At 37.6% G+C, this 10,097-nt stretch overlaps 1 protein-coding gene across 2 annotated transcripts; it reads left to right on the top strand.

Annotated features, from left to right (window-relative positions):
- Nucleotides 1-3,504: 3,504 nt before the first annotated feature.
- LOC108682667 (5'-3' exoribonuclease 1-like) lies at nt 3,505-10,076 on the top strand. Of its 2 annotated transcripts, none has more exons than XM_047884030.1 (6): nt 3,505-3,695; nt 8,336-8,439; nt 8,763-8,894; nt 9,002-9,096; nt 9,376-9,589; nt 9,858-10,076. In XM_047884030.1, exons 2-6 carry the CDS (start codon nt 8,365-8,367, stop codon nt 10,068-10,070), a joined length of 729 nt encoding a protein of 242 aa, XP_047739986.1. In that variant the 5' UTR covers nt 3,505-3,695; nt 8,336-8,364; the 3' UTR covers nt 10,071-10,076. The 2 variants fall into 2 exon arrangements, with proteins under 2 accessions (XP_047739986.1, XP_018027369.1); XM_018171880.2 differs by lacking the exon at nt 3,505-3,695 and adding an exon at nt 3,749-3,858.
- The last annotated feature ends 21 nt before the right edge of the window (nt 10,077-10,097 follow it).

Here is a 10,097-nt window from a genome sequence, read left to right as displayed (position 1 = left end):
AAGTCGCAACCAGCCCGGCCGCTAAATGACTGCTTTGAATAAAATTATTAGAATTGGCAATAATGACGTAAATTTAATAAAGGGTGAAGATTAAATCGTTCTCAATGGTTTACAGAAAGGGATGGACCTATAAAAATGAAGACATATGCACGAAAGTTCGTAACCTTTCCGACACAGCCACTGCTGCTCCAGCCAGTATAGTCTTCACGTAGGTTACACATCAGCCTGCCTCTACACTTACCCCACCTCCCTACTTTGTTGCCGCCAGTGAGGTTGGGTTAGGTCTGGTTAGGTTTGTAGGGATGAGAGTCTGGGGTAAGTGTGAATCTCGGACCATGCTGCGGTGTAACCTCCATGAAGATGATGCGGAATAGCGCAGCGGCTGCGGAAAGGTGGCGTTTAAACACTTTAACTTCATAGGCTACTCCACTCAGTACCAAGCTTGCGCATGGTAAGGAATATAAAAATGTGATGGCAATGAGCAATGTTGGCCAATAAAACGTGTCCCAAAATGCCTACTAACATATTTGAGTTTAGGGGCTGGAACTGGCTCAAGGAGTAATTCCTCATTACACGCGGCCCGTTGTAAGGTTATTGGTGATGGCCTGCAGTACCGGCTAGCTACAACGGCACTATTACAGATCGGCAGGCCCTGAGTTAGTGCACTCAACGAGTTGAATACCCGTTTAACTTGGAAAGGGCTCTGGCCTACGGTAATCAGTATTAGGCAATGTTCGTGATCAATCGACAGTATTTATGATAGTGAAACAGCAAAAATTAGAAGTAGTGCTGCATAAATGTGGGCGCTTGAAGTTGGAGCATGATTGCGCTCTCGCTTTTTCTATTACGTTGTTAGTCTGTAGCACAAAAACAATAAAATACTTATATTTTTGTACTTTATTCATTTAGAGTTTACGGGAGCCTCTGAAGACTAGTTCAATGCGGCCCCATGGCAAGACAGTTTAAAGAATTTAAAGGAATTTGCTTCTCAGCTACGGATTTGGGTGTCCTGAAGAGTTGTCAAATGTTACCCACAGCTGAATGGCTACAAAATGGGGCCGCCAAAGAGGAGACCACATGAGCGAGGACAGCCCTACGCCAGGGCAGAGATTCCCACTCCAGGGCAGAGAGTCCCACTCCAGAGCAGAGAGTTCCGCTCCAGGGCAGGGCAGAGAATCCCATTCCAAGGCAGAGAGTCCCACTCTAGGGCAGAGAGACCCACTCCAGGGCTAAGCTAACAGAAAGATTTGGGTGGAGAGTCGCGGTAACATGAATAGGTTAGGCCACTCGATACGGAATTGTGACCATGCTTTAAGAGATGGTTGTGAAGCCGAAGCGCTATAGCTTCTAGCACTTGCATACCTTCATGCTCTTATGCCCTCAAACTTGCTGGCAATGAAAGGAATATGAACTGAGGTGTATATTGGGCAAAGCTGGTCTCCGGCTTAAAAAATTATACGAGCGTGATGCTAAGACGAAAAATGTTCATATATGATCATTTTTGAATAAATAAATGTGTGTTGCATGGATAACCAGTCTACAGGCCTGACCTCGAATCAACGACCACATCGGCTCTTTTGTGTACGTCCGGATGGGCAAATTTCTGGGAGTCAACGCCAACTTAAATTCATTATCCAACAAATGAAGAGTTTGGACAAAACTTTGAGGAACGAGGTTATAAAATGAAATCGAAGGCAAGCAAAACAAGAATGGAGTAGAGATTAGAGGAATCTTTCCTTTCTCTAAAGTTGCAAGATGGTATAAATTGCTATCAACTTCACGAAATTGTTCTGTGCTGTCTTAACTGCGGTACAGCGGTAGGGGGTCATCCTCAACATGCGTGAAGAGGCAAAGGAGGCGCAACTCGCTCCCGCGTCAGCCCAACCCGAAAATTTCTGGAGAATTGGAAACGGTGTTTAGACAAGTCACAAAATTAGCTCTGAAATTAGACGAAAAAATGCTCGATGCAATAGAAGGTCATGAATGACAGAAGTTCGCAAATTGTTTTAAAAAGTATGTCGAGCTGGTGCAAATTGTTGCAAAACGTTTTGAGTAAGATGCAGTCATTATTATTAAAGGAAAACCTTGCAATGAAGCACGTATAAATTATTTATATTATCAAAGAATATTAAAGTATTGGTAATTACTGGCTTTATTATTTATTCGGGTTTAAGAGAAAAGGAACAGGATTTAACATCCCATCACCGCTTGCTCCATGCCTACGAAGATAAGATGATGTACCTGAAGTACTAAAAAATCTTCAGTGAATCGCTGGTCAAGTGCTGGTTCTTGGAGCTGGTCCACACCGCGCAGAGGTAAGTTGCCGGGGCCAAAGTAGTGGACGCAGCTAAAGCGCCAGGAGTCCCAGCGAGGTCGGTCGTGGCGCAGACGACATCCACTCTAGCAAGTGCCCACATATGCGTCCAGGGTCACGGCCTTACTCAAGCTAAGCTGCCATGAAAGGCTTTACTCCACGAGTCCAAAGGTAACCAGTGGCCGAAGATTCTTCATAAGTTAGTCAGTCCGTAGAATCTGACTTTATGTGTCAACTAAATCTGATTTGAGATGTGAAATTGGATTTGGCACGAAGCTTCAACAGCACCCTGAGAGTTGCTGCTATGAGGTCGGCAACAAACGGCCAAAACTCTTCAGAGAAGTGTGAACTCGCCAGTGAAGTAAAGTATGGGGCGAGTTGTTAGATTCACGTTGAATGTGCCTGCAAAAACTACTTCCAACATCACTCAAATCATCTGAGGCACTGAACAAGTGCGGATGTGAAATCTATGCCCGAAATTCTTCAGAAAATAAAACTAACTCATAGTTTTTTACAACACTTCACTTTAACTTCACTTCTTGTTTTTTGATTGTCTGTCTACTACAATCTTATAATCGAAATTTAACACACTTCTACTTTTCCTATCGATCTGAAATTTTGCACACTTACGTAAAATTGGAGACAATGAATGAATCAATTGACAGAATAAATAATTAAATAAAATGTTTAATATATAAAATTGAAAAAATAATTTTTTCCGCTTCAAACCTTAACATCAATATTTAACACACTTCTACCTGTCCAATGGATCTAAAATTTTGCACACTTTCGTAACGTCAGACACAATGCATGAATAAATGGACAGAATAAATCATTTTTAAAAATTTATTTGTTATATATTAAACAAATTTAAAATTAATTTTCTTGATTTTTTAAAATAAAATTAAAAATTCTTTGTACATGTGTAACATTGGAGACACTGGATTTTTTAGAAGTGTTGTCTTATAGCAAAAGTAATTTTTAAACGCATGTTATTTGTTTTGAGTAAGCATAGCAAGTTTAATCGAAAATAGAAATATTTCGCAGACTTTACGAAGTATTATAATGTTTGGGTTAAATAAATAAATTTCATGTTACACAATTTTTCCTTGTGTAAAAAACGAGCATTGCCTTTGCACAAACACGTAACGAACTCGTCTCGAGTTGCAGCCTTGACTTTGAGCCTTGTTGGTTGAATTTACTTCCCAACGTTACCATAGTAGCTATTGCGCCGTATTTTAACTATGAGTAATGCCAGGCCAACCAAGAGTCATTGTTTCACGTCTTATTTGCAACGTAGTTACATAAAATGATAAACATCAAAACATTTCTTAGTTATTATGTAGCAATAAAATCCTAAAAATTTAGTTCCGACAGTCTTGTAAGTTGTATAGTTTTACTTACATTAAGTATTGACGAGCGCCGAGCGGTGAGTTAAGTGCAGATACTCGACTCTCGAGAGTTGTGAGACAAATAATGTACTTGTAGTAGGCTAGGTGCTGAGTGGCGGCTTGCGCTGAGGTTGTGCATCAGTTTCTTAGAAGGTAGGCATAAATATGTGGGGTTGTCAATCTCCTAGGGGCTAGGCCCTAGGGCCTAGGCGGCTGAGGCTAGGCCCTAGGCGGCACGCTCCTCTTTATAATTTAATATGTACTTTTAGTTATTCAAGTTATTATTTACATATACTTAACAAGTTAACATTAACTGCAGTTAGTCCCGCACAAGCAGTCAAATACTGTTATTCTTATTACAATTTTGACACAAAATTTGAACATTGGGCTGGATGCTCACTTGCTCAGTTAATCATCATTCATCAACAACTAGAACCAGCTAATTTGGTCCTTTTCACAATATATACTGTGTATATTTGCAATTCCTGCCATTCAACTCAATAACTAATAGGGAATTTCTGTGTATCTGACTAGACTGACTAAAAAAACTGTAAAATTTCAGAATGACAGAAACTAGATAGGCCTATATGATGTTTAGTTTTAAATTTAATATCAATAATAATAATTGAAAATATAAATTAAGTGCCAGTTGGTCTTGTATCATACTATCACTCTTGTTAAAAATATCCTTATATTCTGCAGAGTGCAGAGACCAGCAGAGTGCCACTCTGCTGCTCATGGTGGCATTCTAAACCAGTTAATGGCTTCTTAATGACTATCTACCTATTACCTAATACCTATGGCAGTGTGTAATTCAAGGAATAAAAGTTCACTTATATAAAAGCTTTCCACCCAAGGTGGAAAGCTTTCCTTAGAAACAGTGCTCTGCCAGGTGGCTGTTTATAATTAGACCTGTTTAGTTGTCTCTCGTTTTATTGATATTTTTTATTTTTCTTTCATTTAATGGACTTTCTGAAAATTTTTCAGGCCCTTTGGTTGTACTTTGCAATGATTAAGTTCAAGTTAAGTATTGAGTTAAGTTAGTTTAATAATAAAGTTAACCAGTACAGCACAAGCAATCACAGCTGAAAAAGATGACATTACAATCCCACCAATCAATCACAGCTGGAAAAGAGAACATCACAATCCCATCAACCAATCATGGCTGGAAAGGGATGACATCACAATCTCCCCAACCAATCACTGCTAGAAAGGGATGACATCACAATCCCGCCAACCAATCACAGCTGGAGAGGGATATCATCAACAGATATGTACTATACAATGGACTAAAGTGGAATGTTCGTGTTCCTGGTCTTTCAAAGCTTTCACTTTCAGGTCCTGCTTTCTAAACTATCAAGCCCTGCTTTCCAATATGATATGTGCACTGGTTAATTCAATACCCCTCTAGAATTCCACACAGACCTATGCCCAATGCCAATGGTAATATAGAATTTAGGAGCCGGCCAGAATTGGAGCGCCCAAATTGGAGTGCCGATATTGTAACGCAGCACTGGAAAAGGAGCGAACGCCGCGGCCAACTGCACTGCAGCGCTTTACAAACAAAAATCACTGTCATTTCCATTAACCACTCATGTGACAGCTTCAAATTGCACCTCACTAAGTGTGGAGCGCAGGATAGAATTCTAAAAATTGATGTTCTTACATTATTTCGATCCACCGCCGCCACTTTTTCGATCCAAAAATTTTAGTTAAGATAGAAAGGATAAAAATAGGAGGGATTAAAGTTGCACTTGAGAGAATCAAGAATGAAGGTTGGAACACTTTATGATTTGAATTGGACTAAATATTAATTCATTAGCAATTTGTCTCAAAGTCAAGCACAACAAATTAAAATTTATGAATTAATAACAAATCTTGCCACCAATTAAGAGGTGAACATGATGCACACTGCGAATGCTATTCAAGTGAGCAAAATATCCTACACATTTATACAGTGGAAGCAAACGCACTTATGACTTTTTTGAACTACGGTTGGCAATGCCAATGTCGGTAGTACATCACTGCCAACCGTAATATTACGGTATGTAAGTGCTGTAGTATTAAGGTACAGTTATAGTAGAATGGTAGTAACTGTAAGTATTATGGTAGTTTTTGCAAATGTATGCAAGAACAGATTCTGAAATAGAAGTGACATTTCCATAATCCATTCTAATATATAAACGGGACCAATAAAATACCTACCAAATCCATTCATTGCCATTCAAATTGGGATGTATGGATGACAATTTTACCATCGTTCCTAAGATGCTCATTTTTACTACTGGCTGCAGCTGTAGAATCAAATTAAATTGAAAAAATATTATTTAAAATTTTTAGCTTAATAATTAAATTGTACTAAATTAAATTACTTAATACACCTCATGGTACGTGCCTAAGTGCTCAATGATTTATTTAATGCAATAATTGCAGATTCTAAATAACGAACATTTTCTAAAAGACATGAGACATATGAAAACTCGCGATGGGAGACGAAATCATTCAGAATTTGAAGTGAAGCTATTGAGACAATATTGACAAAATAGGAAAAAAGACAAGAAAAATTCATATCTGGATGCAAATCAAAAGGTATTTGATTTTTGAAACAACTTTCATTCATTTAAATTTCAGTGTTGAATGCGGTTCAAATCTATTTATTGTGAAATCAAACTTGACATTACCAAAACAAGGTGTGGGACATCGTCTTGGCGATGCCATCTTATCTTATGTTACATGACAGCACGATGTACAAATATTTGCAGTTTATCCCATCATTTGGTGTGGTTTCGAAAATTTTGTTGGTATTGGTAAAATCGTGAAAATTTTCTGCAAAAGTTGACGTATTTTTTTATTCTAGAACATATTCATTGCAAAAATTTGTCAGATATGGATAAACGACTATTGAATGTAATCGAGTAAAGCGTCACCGACCCGGTATCAAATTCCAAACCGCGTGCAATATCAGAAGTGCGGCAGTTTCTGACTAGCTCAGTGTATCAATTGTCGTTGTGTTGGAAGGTGTGCCGTCAAACGGGGTAATAAGGGTCGGGTGGGGTAAATCGGGACAGTTGTCGCTAATTTTGTAGAAATGTTGTAGCAGCTAAACTAATCAAAATATAGCAAAACTAAAAATAGTGACGTAAACTTCAACAACATTTTTACTATGAATTATGCATAAGGCAAGTTAAGAAATCATACATTTACTATCTCTAAAAAAATAACTGAAGAAAAGTGTGAAAAGAGATATTTTGGAAAAGTATATACCTCTGCTCAGGTCTGTAGTAAAAAAAATATTTGCCGTATTAAAAAATTTTACTCACATGAAAGTTGAGCACAGGTGTTGACTTAAAAACGCGATTGACGGAATTAGCCTATCTCATTCAAAAAATCAATGCGGCCATTTCTGCAGGATGGGTAATAAGGGACACCCCCCGGGGTAATAAGCGACACCCCTAAAAACGCATTTACAGTAGAACCTCTGTTAGCAAAGGCTCCAGTCAAACAAAAAATCAATTGGCAACAAAAAATTTTGGTTACATTTATCTCGCTTAGTGAAAAAAAAATCACTTAACGAAAAATTAATGCATCATCAATCATCACAAAGTTGTGCATTATATATATATATATAACAGTGCATAGAATGTCATAGATAGAATTGTGCATCGGGCAATATAGAGAATGAAAAGTAATTAACCTAAATCATGATTTATTTCTCCAAAAAAATATGATGTTTGTCAGTAAAATATTCCTTTCTGTTTCAGGTATATTTTTACGATATTTTTTTGTTATTGAGAATTCACTTGACCCAATTAATATGGTGTGAAATTACAAGCCGTCCTGTGCACTTATAGATACAGAAGAAATGCTACATGGCTGCTGATATGAAGCTTGCAGAGGACAAGGTCGTTGTAAATGCACACTGGCAGGTCCATGGATACGGTAATATTACATCAATAATATGATAAAGTATGGATACGGTAATATATCAATTAAGGAAAACATGTAAAAATCAATGAAAATGTCATTTATTCTACATCTACATCATCAACAAAGGAAGAGGAGGACTTCAGAGTAGTGTTAGTATTGGACGAGTACGCTTTGCATGCTTCAAACGTTTTAAAATTGAGTTTTATTTCAAGCGTCCTGAATTCATCCTGGATTACCCCGTTCCCAAGGGTAATTCGGGATGCTTTTATTTTGCGTCTGGCATTTTACAAATGGCATGTAGAATTTTTTTATAGATGCTATTCGATAGCTCTTAAAGAGCTTTAAAATGAACCCAAACTTGTTTAGGAAATATTTCATGAAAAGGAGTTATTAACGAAAAACGCTCAAAACCGTCACTTATTACCCCGTTTGATGGTTACGTAGTAGGCTTTTTGATCCATTTTCTTATATAAACATGATAATATATTACCAATCCAAAATTCAACACTGGTGGAGCGTTCTAGTGGTTGCGGTGGAGCTAAGTGACTGTCCACATCCTGGAATTCCACCATGGACTGCTGACTGCAACTGGGGTTTTTTAACATATCTGTCAAAAGTTATTGAAACTAATAACCATTTTTTCAATATTCTTCAATAGTTTCATAGAAAAGTTTTAATTTTCTAATATTTGTTCGCCTGGCAGGTTGCCAGGTTCTTGATAATTTAGCTGCAATGGGTGTTCCCAAGTTTTATGGATGGATTCGCAAGAGGTATCCTACAATCATTGAAGATGTCAGACCTGATCAGGTTTGTAGTTGTTATGACTTATGCCCAAAAGCTGAACTCTGAAGTAAACTATAATATACTGAATTATGACAAATTAAATTGGTCAGTTTCTAGTAATTTGATAGAAAATACTCTTATTACTCTATTGCTTGTATTTTTTATCTACAAAAGTTGAAATACATCATACAAATGTAAATGCAATGTACACATTTACCATATATAAGTATATATACCTCTTTCTTCCATCATTTTTCATATCTAAATTAAATATCTATTCTATAAAATTTTTACATTCAGATATGTTGATATATGAAGAATTTTAATAATGGATTCTTTACTTGCAGGTTCCTGATTTTGATAATTTGTACTTGGACATGAATGGCATCATACACTCGTGCTCTCATCCAGATGAGACTGATCCTTGCTTCAGGATCACTGAAGACCAGATATTCAAAGATATATTACATTACATTGAGGTATGAACAAAGTTAACAATGATTGCACAATTAATGTTCCCATGAATGCTCTAATGTTACATACTTTATATATGTTTATTATTTTCAAACATTGTCATTGTTTACAGTCTCTGTTCTGCATGATACGCCCCAAGAAAGTGTTTTTCCTGGCTATTGACGGCATTGCTCCTAGAGCCAAGTTGGGCACGATGAGAGATGGAAGGTATGCCAACTCTGCACATTAAATGATTTGGTGTGCAATTGCATTTAAAGCTATTGGAAGGTACAAGTTATTATTGGTGCTTCTCAGTAGTATGAACACTCACAGCCTTGTTTCTGTTTATAGAAAAATAATCTCTTCAAATATTCAATGGTTTGTCCAGACTTTGTTTCTGGTCTTGATATTTCATTTCTAAATTTTCTCAAATCATGATTTAAGTTTCTCTCTTTTTTCAAATTCAACAATTAATAAATACACTCATTTTCTTTATGCTTGCTCCAGATTTTCCCGTGGTAAAGCTGATGAAAAATCAAGAACTACAGCCATCGAAAAGGGCAAAATTTTGCCCCCAGGAGAGCCCTTTGATCGGAACTGCATCAGCCCCGGCACAGAGTTCATGGATCGCCTGGACCAACAATTTCAGAATTTTATCACCTCAAAAGTCTCCAATGATCCTTCATGGCAGTCGTGTACAGTCATCTATTCTGGGCATCAGGTTTGAAGCCAACCATTCTCAAATATCTGCATAATAGAGCTTTATTTATGTGAATGCTCCTCTCACCCAATTAAAATAAAATACATTTTTGAATGGGTATGTTATATTACACTAATCAAGAAGAACTCTATTTTGAGCTTTAATTTAAGTTTTATTGCTAAATCCTAAAACATTATTGTTGTCGCCACCACCGTTTGTATTTTTTTATTTGAAATTGTGCGTCGTTTGTATATTAGGTGGCTTACATTATAATTGTTCTTTGCTCCAGACTCCAGGAGAAGGTGAGCACAAAATCATGGACTACATCAGGTATCACCGCAGCCAGCCAGGCTACGATCCTCATACGCGCCACTGCCTCTACGGCCTCGATGCTGACCTCATCATGCTGGGCCTCGCCTCACATGAGCCTCACATTGCCCTGCTCAGGGAGGAGGTGTGTATACATCACATGCCTCATCATGCTGGGCCTCGCCTCACATGAACCTCACATTGCCCTGCTCAGGGAGGA

The sequence above is a fragment of the Hyalella azteca genome, unplaced genomic scaffold (assembly GCF_000764305.2).
Source record: "Hyalella azteca isolate HAZT.00-mixed unplaced genomic scaffold, Hazt_2.0.2 contig14329, whole genome shotgun sequence".
NCBI classification, from domain to species: Eukaryota; Metazoa; Arthropoda; class Malacostraca; order Amphipoda; family Hyalellidae; genus Hyalella; species Hyalella azteca.
The sequence above is the reverse complement of the archived record's forward strand: the minus strand, read 5'-3'. Positions and strand labels throughout refer to the sequence as shown.